The sequence below is a fragment of the Sceloporus undulatus genome, chromosome 6, assembly GCF_019175285.1.
Source record: "Sceloporus undulatus isolate JIND9_A2432 ecotype Alabama chromosome 6, SceUnd_v1.1, whole genome shotgun sequence".
NCBI classification, from domain to species: domain Eukaryota; kingdom Metazoa; phylum Chordata; class Lepidosauria; order Squamata; family Phrynosomatidae; genus Sceloporus; species Sceloporus undulatus.
Window position 1 is genome coordinate 71378063 of NC_056527.1, and position 27839 is coordinate 71405901.

Sequence of the window (27839 nt, forward strand, 5' to 3'; positions counted from 1 at the left end):
CTCCCCTTACCCACTTGGCTAGTTCCTTTCTAGCTACTTTCTGGAGTCAGGAAGGGCAGAGATCCAGTATACATGTGATGGCTCTCACCTCTCAGGCTGCACAAGCTGAAATCTATCCAATAACACATGACAAGCATGCACCAGATTAAATTCACTGGACCTGTCTTAACTACAGCATCAATGTCAGAGGAGATCCAAGCTATTTTGTTTGAAAAGCGTCTTGCAAATTCCTTACACCTGGCTGTTGAGTGATCTATGTTCTCTTTTTGTTAGTCAGAATGTAAAAGGCCTGGCCAATCAAAACAGCTCCACTGGATCATATTCTGTAGATGCAATAGTGGCAGAGAAGTACAATTTCTTTGCTGCCACCATTGCCATGGCATAGACCTTCTGATGAGATGCGGCTCATATTTGTTCATACTTGCTCTGAGACTTCCTCCATTGCCACTCTTGTCTCTGTCCCATTCATTTCATTGCCACCAGCTCCCTAGTGAACTAGGATGCTCTGCTTTGTGGGAGAGGACACTTAGAGGCAATGGTGTCCACTGCTTTGGACATTTCCCTTCTCAAGACATAGCCAGAGCTTCAACAGAATCACCTGCCAAGGCAATAGGAAATTTCGCAAGAACTATCAGGAATCTATGTGTATGCATACATCTACTGCATAGACAATCTTAATTGCCCCTCCCCACCCTTGCAAGGCTCTGAGTACCAGTAAGTCTAAACCTCACCAGGTAATAATCAATCAGTGACAATGGAACTACTGAAAGTTCCTCCCCACCCAGATCACTGTCATCTGCTGAAAATAGAAAAACAGGCCCAGATTGTGTCTTGCAGCATCTATAGCCCTAGATATTACTTGGGATAGTCCCATGCTTGTCATGGCAGACATGAAGTCCCAGTACCAGCTAAAGGGACTCCAACACCATTGCTGAGAACAACCACCTTAGGATGGGAGACTGTTGAGCAGTGGGATGGGTGGTATATCAACAGAATCCCTATTCTGTCCCAGCCACCCGCCTTCAAAAACACACACTCATACCCAGTAGACTGTTGAACAGGGCACTAGGTGAGGGAGATGGCATCCCAATAGATCACTGCAGCTCCATCGCCCTGCCCCCTAGGCCTTGTCTACTGCTGTACAGAGAACCCAGGTAGACAAAGTTGTGAGATGTTTATTCTCTGCTCACTTCCAGCTTCATCCAGTCAGGTCCCTGTAATACAAGCCAGATCAGTATGCTCATCCAGGATCAAGTGTTGCATCAGGGATGTTTATCCATTCACCAACCTGCCATTGAGCAGCAGCATTTTCATCCCAGAGGGCCTGTTGCCAAGGCTGTCTAGGCTATCTGAAATGGGGGACGGCGTGGGGGTAACCAACATCTTGTCTCTCACATCTACTGTAATAATAGAACTTCTCATGCCATATCACTTCCTGCCCAATGCTATCCTAATGGCTGCTCCCTGGGCTGCTTCCCTTCCCTTGTAATGCATTTTGACATGCCAGAAGGCAAGCTATTTAAAAAGTTTTTTTAAAAAATAATAATCCAGATATGTCACTTTGAGCTCCTGAGAATAGAAGTTGGATATACATGTAAAAGGTCAAATGCCCATTGGCAGCAATAGAAGTTACAGTTTGCTGGGTTATACACCATTTGGCGTATACTGTCAGAAAATGTTTGCAATAGCTTTATTATCATTTATATGAGTCTAAATTATAATAGTTTCTAAGAACAGATACAAGCTTTAACAACATTTACTCAGATGAATGATTGTGTTTGTGCTTACATTTATTTGGACTAAACACAAATGTCAGGCAGAGAAAAGAGAGCAGCATTCGATTCAAGGAAAGCATTACTAGATCCTTTTTTAAAAAAAACCTGATCAGATAATCCCAAACCAGAAAAGATGGTTCCAAGTAAGCAATTATGCATGATAAAGAGATCCATTATGGTATTCTTTGTGCATGCTTTGAAGATTTGAAAAATAAATTGATATTTGCAATTTGTTTATATTTTGGGATAGGCCATCTTCCAAACACTAATAATTGGGTGACGTTTTGGGAAGGTTGATACAGTCATTATAGAACAACTAGACCATACATATTTGACTTGATGATAAAATTAATTAGTTAATTCCAATTGATTCCCCCTATAGGTAATGGATGGCATGTACCACAGAAGCCTCCTATAGGCAACACGCGTGGTCCACCCCAGTTAGTGATTCCCCCACCCCCACCATACCCTCCTCCTGACAGAGATACTATGGAATCAAGTGTACACTACAGTGAAGCAGAAGTTTCAGACCCAACCAAGCTGGTACCTAAACGTATGTTTGAATAATTGTATTTTCCTTTTCACTTCTATGCAGCAAAAGGGGCCTTTTCCAGACTTTCTCTGTTTTTTGTTGTTCCAGTCTTACATGTATTTTCCTTTCCAGTGTGTCTCCTTTTTAAAATGCTTGATGCATGATGCGTAATGCTTGATGCATGATATGCTTGATGAATACAATAATTGACTAATATACTGAATACAAGAATATATTAATTCTTTATTGATAATAATCATCTTGCAAAAATAATTATTTGTAATGCAATGTTTCTTATATTTGAATGCTGAAATAAGAGTTGATTATTTGTTGTTGTTTTTCAAAACGTTATTGTGGTTCCCTCATTTTACTGAAATTTGCTTCCCATTTCCCATAAAGATACTTGTTAGAATTATTACTTAAGCCTACATTCAACCTAGACCTTTCTTAGAATCACAGAATCATAGAGTTGGAAGAGATCAAAATGGTCATCCAGTCCAACCCCCTGCCATGCAGGAACTCTCAATCAAAGCATCCCTGACAGATGGCCATCCAGCCTCTGTTTAAAGACCTCTGAGGAAGGAGACTCCACTACACTCCGGGGGAAGATGTCGAACAGCCCTTACTGTCAGGAGGTTCCTCCTAATGTTGAGGGTGGATCTCTTTTCCTGTAGTTTTCCAGCGATAGGGTGAAGGTATCCTGAAGAAGCGGGTTGGCATTTTATGACTCGCTCTGATGCAGGCAGGACTTTAGATTTTAATTTAAAGAAGCCACCACTAGATGGAGCCAACCCCCCTTGGTAGCTTCAGTTTCATTTCTGCCTCAGCTCTGAACAGTTGCATTTCTCTCGGCTCTGCCTTTGTCCCTGCTTTCTCTACCTTAAAAAACAACTCCTTTTCCTTCATCCTCTGTCCTTCTTTGCTGCACTGCCCTTTCTCTCTCTCCTTGCCACCCCAGTCCGGTACTGCCAGGAGACCAGGACCATGTCAGAGGCAGGGGACCTTGAGAACAGCCCCAGCACATCTGGGGTTTCAGCAGTCCCTTCGCGGGGCCAGCCCAGATGCCCCATGCCCTTTGAGGATGGAGGAGAGCTTCTTGGCTCCAAGGCTTCAGGGGCCAGGTCGGAGGAGGGAGAACCCTCATCTCCGCACCTCTCCCAGCCCCACCGCAGATCCAGCTCCTGGGATCAGGTCCTGACCGCGACGGACGCCATCATCGACCCAGGAGTGGGTAAGCCCCCGTTGCCCATGTCCCAGACCTGCAGCCGCTGCCTCCGGAACTATCTACCCTGATATCCTCCTTAATCTCCCTACAAGCGGTGGCATTAGCAGGACAGCAGCCCAATTCCGGCACCATTTCCCTACTCATGGGAAAGGCGGGAAACTCTTCAGGCCTCCCTAATTCAAACCAGGACATAGCCTCCCCCCAGTGCGATGGCCAGGATGCCCAATCCAAACCAAGGGCCTCATCCTTCTGCTCCTCCTTCGAGTCCATTCCCCCCTCTGAAAGGGGCAAGTTCATTCCCAAAAAGCCTGCCATTAGGCCCCTCTCCAAAAAAAGGTGGGAAAATTCCTCTGGAAGCCTCATCCAGCCAGGCCCAGACAAAATTAAAGAGACCAGCTCCCTCTGCTGGCTGGCCCTCAAAGCCTAAAAAGGCAAGGCCTATTTTGTCATCTCACTCTTCCAATGAAGATGATGATGCAGAGATCCAAAACCCCATGATAGAGAGGATGTAGAGTTCTCTGGGGATTATTTATTTCAGGATGAGAGTGATGAGGAATCTACCCCCTCATCCAACAGATTATTTCCATCTGATGATTTTCAGATTTTGTTAAAAAAAAAGCAATCAAAACCCTTGAATAAACACCAAACACCACTACCCCTCAGCAGATAGATACTGACCTCCCACAAGGAGAAGGTGACTCCTTTCCCAAACCAGCTCAATCTCCCTTAGAGGTTCCATTTACCTCTGATTTCATGAAGGTCATCAGAGAGGAATGGGCAAAGCCAGTAACCACACGCCCCAGTCCTCAGGCCTTCAAAAGATGTTACAATCTCCCTCAACCAGTCATGGCCAAACTACAGGTTCCAGTTGTGGATGCTCCTGTCTCAGCCTTGGTCACATCCGCTGTCTACGCCAAGGACGGAGATGGCGCTCTTAAAAACCCAGGAGACAAAAGGGCAGATACAGCTCTAAAAGATCCTTCGAAGCCTTGTCTACAGCTATCAGGACCTCCTCTGCCATATCAATTTTGTCAAGGGCTGCCTTCTCATGGGCCAAGGATATCTTACAAGAGATCCCTAGAGACAACACCAAAGTCCGCCAGGGGGTTAACAAACTTCTTAAAGTCCTGGCCTTTTCACCCGACGCTTTTCTGGATGTCATTCAGCTGAGCGCCCGAGCTCAGGTTGCCTCCATCCCAGCCAGGAGACAGATATGGTTAAAAAATCTGGTTCGTTGACGCCAGGTCCAAACAAAAAAAGACTTAGAAAAACAGTGGCACACCTTGGATGTCCGGAGCGCCATACAAGCATATATTAAACGAACTCGCCTCTTCCATACCACCGACAGTCGATTTGTCTCCTTTCACAAGAATTCCATGGAGAAAAAGGTGTCATCAACGACACTCTCCCGATGGATCAAGGATTGTATTTCGACCTGCTATTCCCTTTCAGGTTCTCCCAACTCAGGTCCCATTTATGCACACTCCACATGCAGTGCATCTACCTCAGCTGCCCTTTCCACCAACGCAGAAATTTGCAGTGCCGCTACCTGGTCCTCCTCATCCACGTTTGTTAGACATTATCGTTTTGACTCCTTTCAGTCTGCCGAAGCTGCATTTGAAAGGAGGGTACTACAGGTCTTAGTACCTAAATAGTTAGCCTTCCTGTTTGAAATCCCATCCTAGAGGAATTAGCTATGTTATATCCCACTTATTCAGGATATCTTCACCCCATCGCTGGAAAAATAAACTTTGCCTTACCTTGTGAGATGTTTGTTTTCAGCGATGGGGATGAAGGTATCCTCCCCTCCCTCTATATGGTGTTGATCTTCTGGCAACCAGTTTGAGAGGATGATTATCCCAAGAGGTTATTTAGTAATATTCAAGGCATTTGCCTTTCTTGTTCAAAGGGTTCGATGTTATACATTGATTGTGTTGTTTTTCTATACTTGTTATTCTTTTACTGATAATTTTTTCGGCTATACTAGCAACTGAAGCTACCAAGGGGGGTTGGCTCCATCTAGTGGTGGCTTCTTCAAATTAAAATCTAAAGTCCTGCCTGCATCAGAGCGAGTTATAGAATGCCAACCCGCTTCTTCAGAATACCTTCGCCCCCATTGCTGAAAGCAAACATCTCACAAGGTAAGCCAATGTTTATCTTTCATCCATTGTTCTGTGTCCTGTTCTCTGGAGAAGCAGAAAACAAGCTTGCTCCCTCCTCAATAAGACATCCCTTCAAATATTTAAACAGGACTATCATATCACCTCTTAACCTTCTCTTCTGTAGGCCACCCCCAGCTCCCTAAGTTGTTCCTCATAGGGCATGGTTTCCAGACCCTTCACCATTTTAGTCACCCTCCTTTGGACATGCTCCAATTTCTCAACATCTTTTTGAATTGTGGTTCCCAGAATGGGACACAGTATTCCAGATGGATCCTGACCAAAGCAAAATGCATTGGCACTATTACTTTCCTTGATCAAGACACTATACTTCTATTGATGCATTCTAAAATTGCGTGACCTTTTTAGCTGCAACTTGTGGTCTACTTGGACTCCTGGATCCCTTTCACACGTAGTTTCATTCAGCAGATGTCCCCCATACTATATCTGTGCATTTCATTTTTCTGCCTTAAGTGCAGTACCTTACATTTCTCTGTGTTGATTTTAATTTTGTTAGTTTTGGTCCAGCTTTCTAGTCTATTCAGGTCATTTTGAATTTTGATCCTGTCTTCTGGAGTATTATCTGCTACTCCTAATTTGGAGTCATCTGCAAATTTGATAAATATGCTCCCAATTCTGTCATCTAAGTCATTGATAGGGATGTTAAATAGCACTGGGCCCAGGACAGAACCCTTTGGGACCCCACTGGTCACTTCTCTCTAGAATGAAAAGGAGCCATTGTTGAATTGTTTGGGTTCGGCCGGTCAACCAGTTACAAATCCATGTAACAATTACCTTGTCTAGCCCACATTTTACAAGCTTGTTTGCAAGAATGTCATGGGGAACCTTTTCAAAGGCCTTACAGAAATCAATATATATTATATCCACAGCATTCCCTTCATCTACAAACTGTTAATTTTATCAAAGAAAGAGATAAGATTTGTTTGGCATGACTTGTTTCTGTGACTTTTTGTGATTATGGAATTGCCTTCTAGATGTTCACAGACTCTCTGTTTAATGATCTGCTCTAGAATCTTTCCTGGTATTGATGTCAGGCTAACTGAATGATAACTGTTTGGATCCTCTTTTTTCTCCTTCATAGTGTCCCTTCTTTCTGTACCTCACCATACAAAAGTGTTGAAGTGAACAATCATTGAATAATTAATTGAACTAGTTGAGGAGTAACTGGGAGACAAATTAAGCAAAAGTAACTCTTGGAATCCTTTTTTGAGCAGGATGTTTAAAAACAAAGTTTATAGTTTAATAAAAAAATCACACACACACACACACACACACACACACTTAAAAATAGAGGTTTTTAAAATAGAAACAAAAAATACATGTAGCTGCAGGCTGGAATAGAATACAGTGAGAGGAAGGAGATATTGAAAATCAGTGAGTGCCTGACTTGTTTAAAGCATTGGGCTTATAAAAACTGAGTTTTTTTAAAAAGAGTGCTTGATCTTGCTAAAGGTTTTTTGCTTCCAGGATTTACCAATACTAAGCTTATCCTAGCACCATTTACAACAGCTACCTTGCATTTTATTTAAGGTAAATATAAGAATTATGTTAAATGGCTAATATAGTTCCTGGAAGTGTCTTGAGTAAATACTTCATGACAATTACAGCTTATAAACAAAGTTTCTAATATGAATGTTCCTGATCTGGATCTGTTTTATGAATATCAATGCTTCATAACGCCTATACTACCACTACTACCATCATTTTAAAAAAAAATTATTGAAATTTTTTATTGAGAATTCAGACAGCACAACAAAACAACACGACGGACTTTAAACTAAAAACTTCCCTAACTAGATCTAGCCTATACTACACACACATATAAACACGAAGACTAACAAATAGCATCTACTCTAACTCTGTACCTTCTATTACCTAATAACTACCTAAACACATTGTACTACACTTAACTAAAACAATTCTTCCTATCTTGTGCATGAGAAGAATATTTACAACTTCATTTGTGATCCTTTTTATCTTCTCTCCTAAATTCAATATTTTGTCTGCTAAATCTTAACAAAACCTATTTTCTAATAAACTTTAAACTTCTTGTCTTTCTTGGCCATTTTATTTAAATATTAATCTATATACATGTAGTTATCTTGATTCTTATTACATTTGTTACTATTTCTTTAAGACCATTAATTTTTAAATCCTTCTGTAAATAGTTCATCTTTTTTCCAGTCTTTATAGAAGTCTTCCATATTCTCATCCTTCAATAACCGTGTCAGTTTGTCCATTTCAGCCAACTCGTATATTTTTTCAATCGATTCCTTTAAATCTGGTATATTCTCTTCCTTCCATTTAAGGGCCAATATTATTCTTGCTGCAGTAATTAAATAAAATATTATTCTACCATGTTTTTTTTCTAACTCATTGTCAATTATATTCAGCAAATAAATTTCTGGTGTGAACTCCATTTTTATTTTCAATATATTACAAATTGTTTTATGAATCTCTTGCCAATATTTCTTAACTTTTGAACAAGACCACCAACTATGAAAAAAAGTTCCATTCTCTTTTAAGCATTTCCAACATTCATTGTTTAATCCATATATTTTGGCCAATTTTTCTGGTGTTATATACCATCTGTAGAACATTTTGTAATAATTTTCCCTAATGTTTTGGCTCTGTGTATATTTTAACCTTTTGTTCCAAATAAATTCCCATTGGTATAATTCAATGTTATGTCCGATATTCTGGGCCCAAATTATCATATTGCTTTTAATGGTCTCCTTTTCTAGTTCAATTTTAGTAGATATTTGTATAATTTTGACAGTAGTCCTTTATTGTTAGAGTTTAATAATTTCTCAAGTTCTAATTCCTCTTTTACAATTAAATTATCCTTCTGATCTACTTTAAATCTTTCCTTTAGTTGCCATCTTAAATACCAATGTATTTTGTAGTTTTGGTTTGTTAGTTCTTATTCTGATTTAAATCTATAATCATTAGTGTCCTTAACTAATAGATCTTTGTATCTTAACCAGTTCCTTACCTCTCCTTTCTGTCTCCAGAGAAATGCTTCTTGGGGGAAGTTTCTAATGTAATTTTTTCACCAATTTTTTTTCCTGACTCTACCATCATTTTGTTCTCCAACGTTGCCCATATCCACCTTCCTGATGATCAGCACTCTTTGGTTTTATTGCATTCATGCTTAAAAGCCTATGACATGACTTCACTATGGTTAAAAAAAAACCTTAGCTGTTCCAGGTTAAAAATGTTTATATAATACTGATTATTTTAAAAAATTTTTTTGGTATTTAGGGAATGGTATCACTACAGTGGGAAAAACAATTTGAAGAAGGACATTTTCGGAAGGAAAGAGGCATGACATAAAAAAAATGTTTAAGTATTTCCTACTCAATAACTCTTCCTCTGTTCCTGATGGCAGCTTTCAGTGACTTCTTTTCAGTAAAAGTTATTGTACATCACCCTGAGAGCTCTAGATATTAGACAGGATATAGAAAATACATCCAGGAGTAGCCATGTTGACCTTATTGCAAAGTACAATAACATCCAAAATTCACAAAACAGTGATACCTTTATTGGGACAACCAAATGCACAATATATAAGTTTCTTTTCTTCTTTTTTTATAATAGTCTTTATTTTATCCAATAAATTAAAACCATTGATAGACATTTCTTACATTCAAAGACATCATATTGTGAAAAAAGATAGATTTCCACAAAAAAGATAAAAAAATAAGTTTACAATCTTTCTTAAAATTGTTTGATGTCTTCCTTTCAGAATTCCCCTTCATGACCCTTTTCCGTTACTTCCTTTTGTTCCTGCATTTGTGAACAATACAAATTGAATGTCAATTGTCCCTCGTATCGTGTTTTTGTGTTGTCTTCAACAGATTATACATGCTGATATTATATACATACATACATAGAATTGGAGAAAAGAGACTAAGTAAAGATAGACGTCATCTTCAAAACCCATAAAATCTCTTGTTAAGAATCCTTTCCTATCTTCTGGCCATAAACATTTATAACAGAAAAGAAAAAAATAGGGCTTTGTTTCGTTTTACTTTCTTTTTCCTTTACTCAAGCGTTTTGTTTTAACACAATATTTTCCCACAATCTCAGCTCCCTTAGTTCCTTAGAACAGCTCTGCAGAAGTAGATACCATGACTATTTTGTCTACGTCTGCTTTTTTATAATATTTCTTGTAGTTATGTTTATATTTCTTATAGTTATTTTTCCAAATTCTTAATCTTTTAACATAGCCTGATTTATTTCCCAATTTGTCTCCCAATATTGAAGAATCTTTTGCCAGTCTTCATTTCTTTTAGACTTATTTCCATTCTTTATAGCACATGTCAATCCATCTAGTTCTCTATATTCATTGATTTTTTGCATCCACTCATCAATCTTTGGGATTTTTTCTACTTTCTAATTTTTGGCAATTAGTATTCTGGCCGCTGTGAACGTATATAATAATATCCACCAGTGTTTTTTTCCTCATCCACTTTTAATACAGAGGTCATATTTAAAAGATATAATTTTGGGTTCATTGGGAATTTGACCTTTAATATGTCTTGGGTTATAGTATGTACTTCTTTCCAAAAGCTTTGGATCTTTGAGCATTTCCACCACATGTGGAATAATGTTCCATTTTCTATTTTGCACCTCCAACATTTGCTTTCTGGTAAAGTATATATATATATTTAATTTTACAGGTTTATAATACCACCTATTCATTACTTTGAGCTGATTTTCTTTTAGGTCCTGGGCTATTGTAAATTGGTTGGTTTTAACCCAGGCATTTTGCCATTCTTCTAACGAAATTTTGGTTCCGAGATCTTTAGCCCATTTCCACATATAATCTTTTATGGTTTCTTGTTCTAGTTCCCTCTTTAGTAACAAATTATAAAATTTTAATATCTTTTTTTTTGTCTGATAGCCAAAATATTTTATCAAGTTCATTTTTTTTCTGTTTCTATACCGAAATTTTTATTGTCCTCTATATATTTTTGTTTTAATTGTAAAAAATTAAACCACTGCAGACTGTAGCCTTCTTTTATTAATTTTTCTCTTGGTTTTAACTCCCTATTTCCTGTTGAAGTGAATTCAAGTAATTTTTCATATGTCAGCCATTTTATTTCTCCCGCCCATCTGCCAAGAACGGCTTCTTGGGGCGAGGTCCATATTGGAAGTTTAAAATAAAAATTTTCCTTCAGCCATACTTTAAGCAGCGCGTTTCTAATTGGATGGTTGTTAAAATTTGTTAATTTGATGCTTGGTGTAACACAAGTATGCGTGCCAGCCAAATCGCAATTGTGTAGCTTCCAAGTTTAATAAATCTTTATCATGTAATTTAATCCACTCCTGGATCCAAGTTAAACAGCAAGCCCAGAAATAAATTTTTAAATCTGGCAATGCATTACCTCCCCTTTCCTTTATGTCTTTAAGTGTATTCCATTTAATTCTGGGTTTGTTGCCTTTCCAAACAAATTTTTAAAGCTCCAATTCCCAGTCTTTAAAGATTTTTCTTTTATAATAATAGGGAGATTTTGCATTTGTAACATTAACTTGGGCAGAACTGCCATTTTGATTACTGCTATTCTACCGAGGATGGATAAATTCATGTTATTCCATCTGCGTAGATTTTCTCTTATCTCCAGCCATGTCTTTTGGTAATTGTTTTCAAATAGTTTTGAATTGTTATTAGTTAACCAGATACCTAAGTATTTCATCTTTTTTTCCACTTTACATCCAGATTTTTTTGAGAGCACTTCTTTTTCCTGCTTAGTCATGTTTTTGGTTAGCATTAATGTTTTATCTTTATTTATTCTTAGCCCTGAGTATTTTCCGAAGTTGTTTAACTCATTAAAAAATAGTCCACACCTCTAATTGGGTCTTGCAAGATCACTGCGATGTCATCTGCAAAGACTCTAGTCTTAGTTTCCCTTCCTTTTAGTTTTATCCCTCTTATATTTGTGTTTGAGTTGATCGTTTTAATTAAGATTTCAATAACAAAAATAAATAATAAGGGGGAGATAGGGCATCCCTGTCTTGTACCTTTGTTAATAACGAATTCTGATGTCCTCTCTCCATTAATAAGCAGGTAAGCCCTTTGTTGGTTATAAATTTGTTTTATGTTGTTAATAAAAATTTCCCCCCAACATCATTCTATTTAATATTTCTAGCAAAAAATTCCACCGAACATTATCAAAAGCTTTTTCCATGTTGATTCCTAGTAGTGCTGCTTTTTTTATCACTATTCATGTTATAATATTCCAAACTCTTTAGAATCGTCTTTATATTATTTCTAAACTGCCTCCCTTGTAGAAAGCCATTCTGTTCGATTCCTATTATTTCTACTAGAATATTTTAAAATCTGTTTGCTAGAATTTGAGTGTATATTTTGTAATCAATATTTAGAAGACTAATTGGCCTGTAATTTGATAGTTGAGTGTGGTCATTTCCTTCCTTGGGGATTAATGTTATACTTGCCATCTCCCAAGATTTTGGGATCCCTTCTTCATTAATTGAGTTAAATAGTCTATACAATGGGTCTAACAACTCTATTTGCAATGTTTTATAGTAGATTGCTGTAAAGCCATCCAGCCCTGGAGATTTCCCTTCTTTTAAATTATTAATTGCTTGAATAATTTCTTGTCTTGACATTTTAGAATTTATGATGTTCCTTTGTTCTTCCAAAATTGCTTTAATTTCCCTCTGATCTAAATAATTTCCCATTTTCTCCTTCAGGTCTATTAAGTTAGTGTCTTCTTTATAGATATTCATGTAATAGTTTTGGAATGTTTTTTTTAATTCCCTCCTGATCAGTAATGGTCTCTTTCCCTATTTTGATCATACTTATTGTCTTTTTCTCGTTTGACTTTTTTTCCAAATTTTTGGCTGGCCTGATTTGCTAGCATTCTCAAATAAAGTTTTTTTGTTCTCTTTAAATCTAGTGCTATTTCATCTATTATTTTAGACTGAGTCTGCTTTTGTAGCAATTTACATTCATTCACTAACCTTACATCTGATGGATTATCTTTCAGTTTTTATTCCTTTTTCTTAAGTTCAGCTAGGAGTTGTTTTTCCTTTTCCTTCTTTTGTTTCTTAATTTCGCTGGCTCTCTTAATTAATATACCTCTGGCCACTGCTTTGCTTGTATTCCAGATTGTTTTCATTTTCATGTCTGGAGTGCTATTCTCTTTAAAATAATAGCTCATCTCTTTCCTTAATTTATTTGCAAACTCCTCATCTTTCAGTATGTCATCTTGTAATCTCCATATAAAATCACGTTTTGGTCAAGACATAAACTCAGTTCAATTAAGCTATGGTCTAATAAGGTTCTTGGGTCCATTTCCATTCCCTTTTGTCATTAATTTTTTTTTGAAAGTAGAAACAAATCTAACCTGGACCATGACTTATGCACTTCAAAGAAAAAGATAAAGCCTTTTTTTGCCATATTTTTGTACCCAAACGTCTATCAAATCATGCTCTTGTATGAATTCTAATCCGCTATTGGGTAACTTGCCTTGATTTTTCCTCACCTTCTTGTCAGATTTTCTATCCCTTTTAGGTGAGATCACCCCATTGAAATCTCCAGTTACTATTAAGTTTTTTTGTCATATAACTTTAGGTCTTCATTTAATTTTCGAAAAAATATATCTTTCCTTTCTAATGGACCATATAAATTAACCAAGATTAATTACCCATTGTAGAATCAAGTATCTCCCCTCCAGATCCTTTTTGATCTCTTTTACTGGGAGTTTTTTGTTTACAAAGACTGCAACTCCCCTTTTCCTTTTTGTTGTAGCGGCCACAAAACATAGGCCCAGTTTGGGGTTTCTAATATACAGTATTTCAATTCTCCCTCTCTTATTTTTGTTTCTTGTAAACAAACAATGTCATCATCCCTTTTTTCTAAGAAATGAAATATCTGTTTTCTCCCCCCCCCCCCCCTAAGTTTAAGCCTTTTACGTTCCAGGAGGCTATCTTAAACATCATTATATCTTTTTAAATACCGTTTTATCATCTCATAAATCCATGCTGGCAAACTGTTCTTTGTTCTTTCCTGTAAGACAAATTTAACATAAGCTTAAACTTATTTATCTTATTTCCAAATAACACAATGATAGAACAAAGCTTACAAAATTCAACACCCATGTAGGTTGTCTTGGTTGATCCAGTCTTCTGTCTTCAACAATTTTTCTCTCTCTCCTAAAAATCCTGCGACTTCAAGTAAGGTGTTGCTTATGGCTTGATTATGGTTCTCCTGAGAGCCTGTTGCAATCAGGTTTATATCTTTATTTGGTTGTGTATCTTTTTTGGATGCTTTGGAGGGTTTGAATTCTCTTGCTTTCCTTTTTTTCTTAGACTCTTCACCTTCTGTGTCATCTGTATTAGCTTCCTGTAAAAGTCTTTAGCCTTGTCCAGTGAGTTTATTTTATATCTTTTCTGTTTGAATGTAAAAATCACTCCTTCTATTTTACCCCATCTATAGTTTATGTTGTTTCTTTGTAACAAATTGGTCAAGAACTTATATGACTATCTCTGTTTCAATATTTGAAGTGGTAGATCTTTTAAAATGTCCACATCTGATTCTTCAATAACTAGATGCTCATCAAAGTTCTTTTGGAGAATCCTGTCCTTGATTCTGGTTCCATTAAAACAGATGGCAATGTCTCTCGGAAGCTGTTTTTCTTTGGCTGTTCTGGAATTAATTCTGAACAATTTTTCAATCTGTAGACCCACCAGATCTTATGGGATATCTAGATAGTTGGCAAGTGCAGGGATTATTCTTTCGTCTAGTTGTTCATCCTCCATTTCTGGCAATCCTCGAAGTTTAATGGCTTTTTCTCTGTATCTTACTTCCTGGTTTAATGTATTCTGTTCTGTTTGTTTTAAGTTTTTCTCTATCTCTTCAACTTTCTTGTAATTTCCCAATTTATCTTATCCATTTTTTCTGATAGTCCAGATATTTCTTTTTGCATATCAAGTCTGATTTCTTCTCTTGTGTACTTTCATTCTTTCTTGATCTCTGCCTTAAAATTCCGCTTAAATTCCCTTAGTTCCTGCAGAATTATTGCACTAATGTCCGTTTGTTTGCTCATCATTTCTGTAGAGCCTCTGGTTCTGTTGACTCTGCTGAGACCAGTCAGAATTAGCTTTCCTTGCTCTAGTATCCATCTGTATTGATTCTTCCTTCTTTATTAGTCTTTATTCTTATTATTATTAAAGTTGTTTATTTGGCAAAATTATTTTCCCTTCTCCTTTTTTCCTTTGATTTTCCTCCTCTCTCTCTTTTCTCTGGTGTTAGTATGTAATTAGAGCTCCCTTCTCACTGCTGCTCCTTGAGATCTTTCTTTAAGTATCTCCATCTGGTGTCCTTTTTATTTTCGTACAAAAGGTATCTCTCTGATTTGAGAAGTTTGGGGAAAGGGGTATTGAAATGGAAACAAATAATTCTCTATTGTAGCCTTCAATATCTTCCCACGCTTGTAGCGTATTGTAGTCTTCAATATCTTCCCATGCTTAAGTATTCTCGCCCCCTTTTATCTTTATTACACACTTTAAGAAAGTATAAGCAGTTCTGTGAGAGGCTCTTTATTTCAGAGAAAAAAAGAAGTTTTTTAAAAGTGTTTCCGCAAACAAAATGTAAACCGTCCATAATACGGGAGGAATCCCAAAACTCTTACTTCCCTTCCTTCTGCGTCGTTATTTCCCTTTTGGTTGTTTCGGAGACAAACATTTGATTAGGGTCTTGGCAAATGCGTCCTTTTGGTTGTCTTCTGCTGAAGTTCTCCTTTTAATCCCCTTTGTGATCTTATCTACTCTAGCTCCGGGTCAAGCTAGAGCTTGGGGGAAATTAACAAAGCTTTCCCCCCTCTCTCTCCGCTCCAAGTTAAAGAGGAGGGGTAACCCTGAGAACCCTGATGAGCCCTCGTCTCCTTGCCTCTCCCAGCAAATGGAGAACCCAGATTTCATTGGCTCGATGATAGCGGTTCCACAGTAGGTGAATTTGGAGGACGGAGCTCGCGCTCTTGCCTCCTCTTGCCTTGGCGTTTCAATCAGAAGCCCCTCTCAATAGTGTATATATGTTTCAAGCTTTTAAAGCTTACTGGCTTCTTCATCAGGCAAAACTGTTAAAAATCATACAGGAGTGGGGGAAAGACAAAATTCATCAAGATGTTGTTGTTCTTAATTCAGATGTTGTGGAGGCAAGACTCTTCTTCTACTGACCGTGTGAGTACTGGGAGATTCTTAAAGTCCAAGAAATAAAAATTTAATTCTATTAGATCAGCAAATATTCTCCTTTTGAGATCCAGTCTTACCGAAAAACCTAGGGTTCTGGGAAGGCAGCCACAAATTGTATTCAATGGGGAAATTAAGGCCTGAAGCTGATGGGCCAAATAAAGTGGCTTCTGGACACTTTGGGGGCATAGTGTTCACATCATGTATGCCCCCAAAGCAGCCAGAAGCCACAGTGAGGCTGTGCTAAGTCAGGAAAAGCTGGCCTAAGAAAGAGTCAATTTAGATTGACTCCTGGTCCATGTGGCTTGGTTCTGCAGTGGCGACCTGTTCAGGAGTAGACCATCCAGTCATTGTGATTGAGGCTGGAGCACATTATTATTATTATTATTATTATTATTATTATTATTATTATTATTATTAAATATGCTTTATTTATATAGTGCTGTAGATTTGCACAGCACTGTACATACAAACAATAAAATAGATCAGAGTAAACCTGCCCATGGTGTACAATCTAAGAAATAATAGCATAATACATATAAATAATACATAACAATACAGGAAAGGGTTCAGTTCCTGCCACAGAGAGGAGAAGGAGAGAAGTAGCTGGGCAGCCATTTTGAGTGGAGAGTGTGCTTGTTGCTGAGGGGGTGGACCTTTTGTGAGTCACATCTGTGAGGCACTAGGGGGTGGAGCTAGCAGACTAGCTCTATATAAGTCCTCCCAGACTTCAGGCACAGAGCAGTGGAGCCTGAGAGTTTGTCCTGGACTACGGCCAGCACAAGTCCAAACAAACGCTGATAAGGGTGTTGTAGCAAAAAAGGAGCTAAAAGGCAGGCTACAGACCTTTCAGTTAGTCCACAAGAAGCACACCAACGACAAAGCCAGGGTCAGGATTCCAGAGTCCACAGAAGTCACTTTGGTCCAGGGTCAGGGCAGCCAGAAGGTAACAAGAGTCCAGTCCATTCTGAAGTCAAGGGTCCAAGGCAAACAAGGGTTCAAGGAAGCAAGGAGCCAGTGCTGACAGTAATCACCCAGAAGGATATTGTGATAAACTCTGGTACCGAGTTAGTGTCTCCCAGGTGGTTAAGTAGGAGACTCTCTTCTTGGTGCCAGCTGAGGCTTGTTTACCATTGTCTCTCAGCAATTCTCCTGGACCAATGCACGCAAGCACTCTCAGCCCTGCGTTGCTTAACGGAATGCACCTCCAGGCTTGGCTCTTCCCCAGAGTCACCACTAGGCTGCTGAGCCTCAGGAAGTATCCCTCCAGTGCTAGGACCTGGCTGAGCTTCCTCCTCTGGGGCTGGGAGGTTAGGGCTGGGATCTGGTAGGGCACGATTAAGACCTGATGTAGCCTCCATTTCCCCCTGCACTGGAGTAGCCACATCCTCCTCCTCGTCCTCCGAGACCTGCTCTTAGCTGGCCATGACAGAGTTTCACCAGAGGGAACAGCTGCTGCTAAGCCTTGGAGCAGACGTGTGGTCGTAGTAGGGGACTCCTTGCTGAGGGGTACAGAAGCAGTGATTTGTAGGCTTGACAAGATGTCTCGAGAGGTGTGCTGTCTCCCTGGGGCAAAGATCCGTGATATGACAGAGAGACTGACAAGACTGGTCAAGCCTACTGACCAATGCCCCTTCCTTTTGGTTCATGTGGGAACCAATGACACTGCAAGACACAGCCTTCAGAATATCAGAAGGGATTACGAGGCTCTGGGTAGAAAGCTGAAAGAAATGGATGCTCAGATTGTCATCTCAACTGGCAGAAGGGCATGGCTCAAGAAGGGAGAGGAAAATAGCAGAGGTGAATAACTGGCTTGGCAAATGGTGCCGCCGAGAATGATTTGGATTCTGGAGCAGATAATTAAACAGAGAGTCTGTGAACATCTAGAAGGCAATGTCATAATCACAAAAGTCAACATGGGTTTCAGAGAAACAAGTCATGCCAGACAAATTTAATCTCTTTTTTTGATAATATTACCAGTTTGGTAGATGAACGGAATGCTGTGGATATAGTATATCTTGATTTCAGTAAGGCCTTTGACAATGTTCTCCATTACATTCTTGCAAAAAGCCAGTAAAATGTGTGCTAGACAAGGTAACTGTTACATGGATTTGTAATTGGTTGACTGGCCGAACCCAAAGGGTATTCAACAATGGCTCCTTTTCATCCTGGAGAGAAGTGAACAGTGGGGTCCCACAGGGGTCTGTCCTGGGCCCAGTGCTATTCAACATCTTTATCAATGACTTGGATGACCAAAATTGGGGTTGTATTTATCAAATTTGCAGATGACACCAAATTAGGAAGAGCTGCAAATACCCCAGTTGACAGGATCAAAGTTCAGAATGACCTGAATAGACTAGAAAGCTGGGCCAAAGCTAACAAAATGAAATTCAACACAGAGAAATGTAAGGTACTGCACTTAGGGCGGAAAAATGATTTACTTGTTACTCAAAAAGCGGGGGTCCTGGTAGGGCACCCACAAATAATAATTTATATAAGAGTGTAATTTTAATAGCTCAGTTGAAAATACATTTTGGCTGGGAAATCTTGCCCTTTGTATAGCAGTTACAAACCATACAGAAGTCCAGAAGAAATTCCAAATAAGTTTTCTTAGTTTTATTAGTAAAATAATCAACACACACACACACACACACGAACGAAGAAAGATTCCATTGGATTGGAATTATATAATAGTGCTTAACTATTGATTACATGAAACTCTCTTCTACTTAAATATTTTAAGTTCTTGATGGCAGAATGTTATGTATAGGAAAGATAGTACATGGTATAGAGCTATTCTATAGATGTATATTTCCAGGTAAAGTGAAGAATATCAACAATGACAGATTTTTGGATTCAACACAACATAAGGGCAAATCCAGGTGAAGGAACTAAGAAGAAAAACACTTCAAGATAAAACAAGATGGAAGAAAACTTCAAAACAAATCTCAAGTAGTATTAGGAAGCTCAATTTATGTTATATGTAGTTTTAATATTGAAGTCTGCGTATGGGGATGGTTTATTGTCCAATCTGTAATGTGTGTAATGTCTTGTTTTGTGTGGAAAAGTTAAAAAATAACAATAAAAAAGAACTAACAAAGCAAAGGTGGGAGAAATAGTGACTTTTAGGGTTTTTGGGAGCCGATATTACCTTTTCTCAAGTGTAGCTGTGATAGGGGGGGCATCCAGAATGAAGATGGCTCAATAGCTTGTTGAGAAATCTAGCAGAAGTTGGACAGAGGTTCTGTCCTGCTCCAAACTAGATCAAATTGTTAATGCCAAAGCACCTACATTTATACCCAGAAATGACTCCTAAGGGCAGGAGGTTAGGAGTTGATGGGCTTAAATGACTTTTCCAGGAAAGAAGAATGGAGTGTGATACGCACTAATAACTGAACAATCGATGTAAATGTTCTCAGACAAAAAGAGTTTCATTCCCAGAAGTAAACTCCCGTAATCTCAGTGGTATGCAAGCAATTTCCCAGTCTAGCTCACTATCACCTCTCCATACTCTAGGGATTATGCTGATTCCAATCTTGAGGGATGCCATATTAGGTGACTGTCTTGGGCTTCTCCCATGCTGTGCTGTCTGGTTCAACCTGGCATAGCTGATTTCCCATCCTGGGAAGCTCCTGTTTCACTACTTGCCTAAAATATCCCATCTGATATTAAATTGTATCAGGGTCACAGAGAAGTGATGGTGGGCTGGTTCTTGGGTTATATACTGTTCACCCACTTCTTCCCTAGCATATGCCCCTCACTTCTCTGTGGCTGCACATTTCACTGAAAGGCAATACATTCGGGCTTTGCAGTATAAGAGATGGATAACAGATGAAAGCTTGTCAAGCAGCAGTAACAATATTACTGAAGACCCTCTGAAGAACACCCAAGGAACTAGCCCCACACATTTGTTCTTATATTTGCACAGTGAATTGTAGAGGGATTTTCACAAAAGGGATGTTCATGTACTGTATCATTTTCTGATCCAGGGGCTTACAGTTAAAAAAGAAGCAGACCAGAAATTGTTTTCTAGCTCTTTAGGCTCTGGTTTTTGTTTTGTTTTTGTTTTGTTTTTTGCTGATGGTAGCAATCTCTCTCTCTTTTAAAACGTATTTACTTCATTCATATGTCACCTTTCTCATGAAGTGATTAGTTTTTGCCAGGTTATTTATTTCTGTCTGAAATGTCTCCAGAAACATTTTTGGAACATCCCCCACTGTGCTGCGTTCAGGACATTCAGGGGTGATGCGTTCAGGACATTCAGGGGTATGATGATGAGTGGGTAGATGCAAGAGTTCTGCTGTTGTGATCTATAGCAATATTTTAATTAAAAAAAAATAGACAATGACCATTCCTGCTATTGTTAACAGTGGACCTATCTCTAACCTGTAAATGGTCTTTTCCCTCCAAAATTTAGTTAAAATGGTCTTTTATTTCAAGGCCTTTAATTTCATTTCTTTTCACTAATTCATGCCAAACATTCCCTGCTGTGACTTTTCAGATTATTTCTACGTTTAAGGCTGCATCCGCACTGAAGAAATAATCCAGTTTGACACCAGTTTAATTGCCATGTTTCAATGCTATGGAATTCTGGGACTTGTAATTTTGTGAGGCATTTAACCTTCTCAGAAAGCTCTGGTGCCACAACAAACTATAGTTCTCAGAATTCCATAGCATTGAGACATGGCGGTTAAATTGGTGTCAAACTGGATTATTTCTGCAGTGTGGATTGCTTTTTTAAAAACCAAATTTTAGAGACTGCTGTGGCTACTGACAATATTGAAGTTGAATACTCTTAAAACAGCTAGAAATGATACTGCTTGCAAAAATTATTTTTATCCATGCTAACAGAAAGCTTAAATAAACATGCTAATGTGTAGTTCAGTTTCTATACATGCCGATTCAGAACTAATCCTAGAGATTTCACTGAGTATAGGTTTGTAGCTTTTCTTCATAATTAATATATGATTTATCTTTTTTCCTCCAACAGTTTACTGTTGTGCACGTTTCAAGCCCATCTGACACAGCTTGCTTCTTCGTGTGGTCTCCATACCTCTGAAACCTGTTGCCTCTGTTATCCTAACTTTCTCTGTTGCCTTTTCCTGTTCCTCACAGGAACAGAAAAATACTTTTGTTCGAAATTCATCTTTGTTTCTTTCTTTTTCCTTTATAAACTTTCACTTCTTCATTTAACAAACAAGAATGTTTTCAGTTACACTTTATATACATTTGTGGAATATGTTCAATCCAGAAACTATTGTAATTTGCTCAGTATAATGTTGATTCAGAATCACTGTTTCTATGGCGTTTGACAGGGTTTCTGCTGCCCAGATCTGGGGCTTCTGCAGATTGGGCAGTTCGAAATGACGTGTTATCCAGAATGTATTTCCATACCTGGTTGATTTCAATGGGAGCCCCATCTGTGGGGCTTCTGCGGGACTTCTGAACTGGCTCCTCATTTTGGCGCATTTTGGCCAGTTCGCTAAATAAGGGGATTGACAGGAATCGCATTGGGGCTCTGTACGATCTCACTGTGAATTGGTCTGGTGTGGAATCCCAATTTGCTTGTTCTCCTGACCACCATTGCAAAGACTCCTGGGTTGCAAATCTCCCATGATGCCCTGCTGCAATTTGCCCCATTTGCTTCTGCCGGGGCTGGGGAGCGATCATGACTCCATCGGGGCTCTCTCTCTCCTTCCCTCTCCTTCCCCACTGCAACTTCAGCAGAGGAGCCAGGCAGCGAGCACTTTCTCCCTGCCTGTCTCTCTCTCTCTCTCTCTCTCTCTCTCTCTCACACACACACACACATTTCAGCCACATTTATATCTACATCTATCATCCTGTCATTCTCATCTATTTCACACACACACACACACACTCATACATACATACATACAGACACACACACACACACACACACACACACACACACAAAGGGGGAGGGAAGGTGCCTGATGGGAGCTCTGTTCATGCCCTGCCTTTGGCCTGACCTGACCTGACCCTTTTCCTCCTGCTGACAGGTCACTGAAGCTGAGAGAGAGTGACCTGTTAGTTCCAACTAAAGTAGACCCATGGAATCAATTGGGAATAAAAGGGAAATGCAGCGCAGGCATATAACACTAATAATAACAACAATAATAAAGGCTCTTAAATTCCAGGAGGTGACGTTTGCAGTGCTCATTGGGCATCGGAAGTCTGTTTCCCCCTCATTTAGAGCCAGACACCAGGATGTGCAGATTCTGTCATCAGATTTAAAATCTCTGGTGTGTGTGTGTTCATGTTGTGGTCATTTGGGTCAGTGCATGATCTGCCCTTGGCCCCATGTTCAATCCCAAAATGCAAGCTAGTGCCATCTCTGTATCCTGCCTCCCACTCCCTTGCCACCCCAGAATGCCTCATACACAGGTAATAATAATAGTAATAATAATAATAATAATTCCTCATCTCTGAATACCAGAAAAGGATGCATTTTTTTCTTTCCCTATGCTCCCCCCCCAATTTCCTTAGAGACAATAGCAAAAACTGTATCAATTTAACAATCTGCCAAATTGGACAGAGAAACATTTTTAACATTCAGATTGCAACATTCCTTCGGATTGCAACATTCCTTCGGATTGCATTGCAGCAATTGATTCCAAGCAGCTAGCCACATTCTATCTAAATATAGATCTACCCATTGCAAAAAATATGAGCATTGAAAGAGAAAAATAATTAAAAAAAATTAAAAACCAAAGGGAAAGGTCCCTGCTGGAGACCAGAGCCTTGCCTTGCTCTGCCCCCCTGACCTGACCTGAATTGACCCCGTCAGTCACCCCCTTTTTGCCTCCTGTCACCCTTTTGCCTCCTGTCAGATTTCCCTTTTTTGCGTTCCTCCTTCAGCTCTTTTCTCTCCTCCTCCTCCTCCTCACTCTCAGATGAAAGGGAGGGAATGCTCTGACCTCTATCCCATCCTGGATTTGCCCCGATTATGATAAGAGAAGGCAACTGCTACAAAGGGAAGGAGAGAACTCCCAGAATTCCATAGCATTAAGCCAGGATAGTTAAACTGGAGTTAAACTGGATTATCTCCCCAGTGTGGATGCAACCTAAGAGAAGGCAACTGAATGACAGGAGGATGGGGCTCTGACATTGAATTTCGCTGCCAGGGAAGGGAAACTAGAAGGGAGAAAGAAAAATGGGGCAGCTGTCATTGACGTGAGGCTAACATTCGCATGAAAGTGGATGCAGGCTCCCTTCTTGCCCCTGGAAGTGCAAAGGTTCAGGATGCCTTCAGGGCCCCACTGGGCATGCGCAAGGGTCCCAATTTGAATAGTTGGAACCTCCATATTATGCACCGGTGTGGAACTACCATTTGCACTCACTCTGCTTTCCCTGAATCCACATCATGTGACTTCCTTCAATTCGATTCCCCCCCAGTTCGGAAGGGTAACGTAACAGCGATCAGGTATGAAAATACATTCTCATTATCACGTCAATGCGAATGACCCAATCTGCAGAAGCCCCTGCAGAAACCTCATCTGATAAACGCCTATCTTTCTTTAGTTCTGTATTTGTATGTTTCTGTAGTTTTAGATTTATCATTTTCATACATGGAATGTTTTCTTTGTAACTTTTTCATTTCTCCTCCTCCTCCTCCTCCTCCTCCTCTTCCTCTTCTTCTCCAAACTCACTAGATATTTTCTTTATATAAATTGTTCTGTGTCATCTCGGTGAAGGCATACTTGAAATGTACTTTATTGAAAGCTAAAATAATTTTGTTGGTTCCCCTTTAAAGAAAATAAACAGTTTACAATGCAACCCTATACATGAGTTCCATTGAGTTCATTGGGACTTACTCCAGTGAACTCATTGGAGATTACTTTTGAGTAGACATGCACAGAATTGCACTGTATGGCACTCAAGTTGTTTTTGAACTGCAACTCCCAATATTCCTCCCCATTAACTACCTTGCTTGGAGCGGCTGATAGTTGAAGTTTAACATCTGGAGTTCTGCAAAATTCTAACCCGTATTATACATATTGACTCAGTGGAAAACTCCATAGAAAAACATGAGACTTACTTATAGGTAGACATGTATAGGATTAAATTATTAAGGGTCAATCAGATGTAAAAGAAACATATATACAGTGATCCCTTCTCGTACGCAGGGGATCTGTTCCGGACCTCCCATGTAAGGGGAAAATCGCGTATGCTGGCACCCCATCGGAAATAATGGGGCGTGTGCAACGCAGCGTGGTGCGTGCACCATTCATTACATTCAGCATATGGTGAAAGCTGCAGAAGTGAAGCCCACGTATGGTGCGGGCCCACTGTATAAGACACAGTTATAGTGCAATAAGTCTTTTTTCTAATTGCCATACTATTTCTGCCTTTAACTACTACTTTGTTGTGATTCTCTAAGTCTACTACAAGGAGTTTAATATTTCTGTATTAGATTATTTTGAATGATTGTTTGCTTCATAAGTCTAATTCAACAGATTTGATTGCTACCTTGTTCTAATATCTTTTGATATTATTTTTCATATGAAAGCCCATAGGCATGATTGAATTAAAATTTTATGACCTGAAATTTTGTTGACATCCAGAATTGTATTATGTGCTTGAAAGGATTTTTGATTTTTCAAGATTGTGGAATACATACTGCTGATCTGAATGTGATGTTTTTACAGAATCACATACATTTGTAACATTTCTATATATGTAAGCATATTCAGAAAAAAATAACAACCGTTCACACATGTAAAGTGAAAAGCACTTAGAACTATAGAATCACAGAATCATTGAGTTGGAAGAGACCACAAGGGTGATGATTTTCAACCTCCTGCACAATCAAAGCATCCCTGACAGATGGCCATCAGGCCTCTGTTTAAAAACATCCAAAGAAGGAGACTCCATTACAATGTAAGGCAGTGTATTCCACTGCAGAGCAGTTCTTACGGTCAGGGAGTTCTTCCTAATGTTGAGGTGGAATCTCTGTATCCATTGCTCAATGTTCTATTCACTGAAGCTGCAGAAAACAAACTTGCTCCATCTTCAGTATGATATCTCTTCAAATAAACAGGCCATCATATCACTTGTTAACCTTCTCTTCTCCAGGCTTAACACAGCTCCCTAAGCAGTTCCTCATAGGGCATGATTGCCATTCCTTTCACCATTCTGGTTGTCCTCCTCTGGACATGTTCCACCTTGTCAACACCCTTTTTGAATTGTGCCCAGAACTGGACTCAGTATTCCAGGTGAGGTCTGAGCAAAGCAAAATAGAGTGGTACTATTACTTCCCTTGATCTAGACACTATACAGTCAGCTCTCAACTTTCATGGGTTTGACACTCAAGACTTTGATTATTTGCAAGGCTGCTCCTGTGGGCACATGCATACTCCTCCTCCCTCTTGGGATTTTTCCCTGGGGGAGAAAACACAGGGAGGAAGGGAGCAGCCGGGAAGGGTGCGTACATGCCCCTCTCACCTTCCCTGTCTTCTAGCTGGCTTCCCTCAACTGGCTAAAGGATGAGGAAGGTGAGATGGGTGAATATGCATGCTCCTTTCTCCCTTCACCCTTTAGCCAGCTGAGGGAAGCCAGCTAAAGGGCAGGAGGAGAAAGAAGAGCACTCACACAGATTCCTCCCACCTTCCTCGCTTATTTGCTGTTTTTTCACTTTTGCGGGGGCCTTGCACCCCAACTTCCATGAAAGTGGAGGGCCGACTGTACTTCTATTGATGCAACCTAGAATTGCATTGGTTTTTTAGCTGCCGCATCACACTGTTACTTCATGTTTAACTAAAGTTGTATCAAAACTTTAGGATGCATATTTATTATTTTATATTTTACCTGCCTCCCAGTCCTGGAACCCAAAGCTTCTTGCAACATGTCTGAAAAACAGATGCAACCAAAAACACAAAATTATAATATGAAAATTCAGTTAGACAGATGATCAAACTAAAGCAAAGATAGGTTTAAATTGATTAAAAACACATCTGCAGAAGGATTGTATAGCACCTTGCTATTAAAATTCCTTCCTCTGTAGTCTCTGCTTATCTGCCAGTGAAATTACAGCAGCAGGTACTCTAGCCTCCCTTAGAAAGGAGTTTCATAACCTGAGAAGGCTTTCTCATGAGTCCTGAGCAAATGTGCCTATGAGAGAGGTGGAAATAAAAGAATGCTCTTTCTTGAAGAGCACAAAATCCATATGGCACAATACATTCTGTCAGATATACTGAACTTCAGTAAAATATATTTACTTAAGGCATATATATCATATCTGTAATTAAGAGTCCAGATTTAAATAACCTTGAAATTTAAAAAATCTAAGGCCAAAACAGATGGGCCAAATAGAGTTGCTTCCAGCCACTTTGGGGGCATAGGATTTATGTGACAGACACCCCTGAAGCGGCTAGAAGTCATTCTGAGACTGGCTGAGGCAGCTGCGTACCACTGGCAAAAGGAGTGAATTGGGCGACCAAAATAGTGAAGGGTTTGAAAACCATGCCCTACGAGGAGAGACTTAGGGAGCTGGATATGTTTAGCCTGGAGAAGAGAAGGTTAAGATAGTATTGTTTATATATTTGAAGGGATGTCATATTGAAGATGGAGCAAGCTTGTTTTCTGCTGCTCCAGAGATTAGGACCCAGAACAATGGATGCAAACTACAGGAAAAGAGATTCCACCGCAGCATTAGGAGGAACTACCTGACAGTAAGAGCTGTTCGACAGTGGACCACACTCTCTCAGAGTGTGGTGGAATCTCCTTCTTTGGAAATCTTTAAAGGAGGCTGGATGGCCATCTGCTAGGGGTGAGTTCCTGAATGGCAGTGAGTTCCTGCATGGCAGGGGTTGGACAGGATAGCACTTGCGGTCTCTTCCAACTCTATGATTCTATGATTCTATGAAATCTGTTCCTACTGGTGGCCTGTTTGAAATTGTTGCAGTGCTCCACTTTGGGAGTGGGCTGTCTGGTTGCTGTGATCTTGGGCCGACTGGGGACCAAGTGCGGTTGGAACAACCAGAGGCCTCTCCAAGACACTTTTCTCCTCATTCTAAAACTAGCATTCAGAAAAAGCAAGGAACATCTAGCATCTTGTAGGTTTAGATAACGAACATGTCAATAGGAGGGCAGTGAAGATTATAGAAGGCTTGCAAACAATTTCATTATATAAAAGGTCGAGGAAGCAACAAGAGGATCTGATTCTAATCGCAGAAATGAACTGGTCAATGAAGTGGAAATAGTGGGATTCTTAGGTGGGGGCAACCATGTCATACTGGGATTTGTTTTAAAAAGGAAAGGGAATACCACCTAAATATTAGGAAAAACTTTTTTACTGTAAGGGTGGTTCTAAAGTGGAACAGACAGCATCTGAGGGTGATAGACTCTCCACCTTTGGAAGTTTTAAATAGGTTGGATAGGCATCTTTCAGAAGTGCTTTTGCTGTGTATTCCTGCATGACAGGGTTAAACCAGATGGCTCTTGTCATCCCTTCCAACTCTTTGATTTTTATGAGACTGTTATGCTAGGTGTTGTGCTGCAGTTTATCTCATGCAATAAATGTTCAGTACATTTAGCTTAACAGGAATTGTATTTTCTAGAGATACATATCTTGCAATGGCTAGATAGGGCCACCAGATGGGGTCCATAGACTCCATTGTATATTACAATCACTACTCATAAAGAATAATGGGGAAAGCAGCATGTTATGTTTTGTGACCATAATGTGTATATTTGAAATATTGATTAATGTTTTGTTTTATTTAAATTAGATAAATGATTCTAAGTTTAGTGCTCATTTGTATATCTTTGGACTTTAGGATCTTATCTAATTCTTCCATCGCTGCCCTGCTCATTCCAAGTTACCTTCTTATTTCTTGGCTGCAATATCCATTCTGATTGACCCAAAGTACAGGAAATCTTTAGTTTGA

At 39.4% G+C, this 27839-nt stretch overlaps 1 protein-coding gene across 11 annotated transcripts in view; it reads left to right on the forward strand.

Moving 5' to 3' along the window:
• Positions 1–27839, forward strand: part of COBL (cordon-bleu WH2 repeat protein) — a 194520-nt gene that overhangs the window by 102657 nt on the left and 64024 nt on the right. For 9 of the 11 annotated variants that reach the window (XM_042471813.1, XM_042471816.1, XM_042471822.1 and 6 more), the window contains one exon: positions 2158–2328. The exons of the other annotated variants lie outside the window; for them this stretch is intronic. In XM_042471813.1, the coding sequence (XP_042327747.1) occupies positions 2158–2328 (171 nt within the window). The remainder of the gene's footprint in view (positions 1–2157; positions 2329–27839) is intronic. 11 annotated transcript variants of the gene reach the window in all.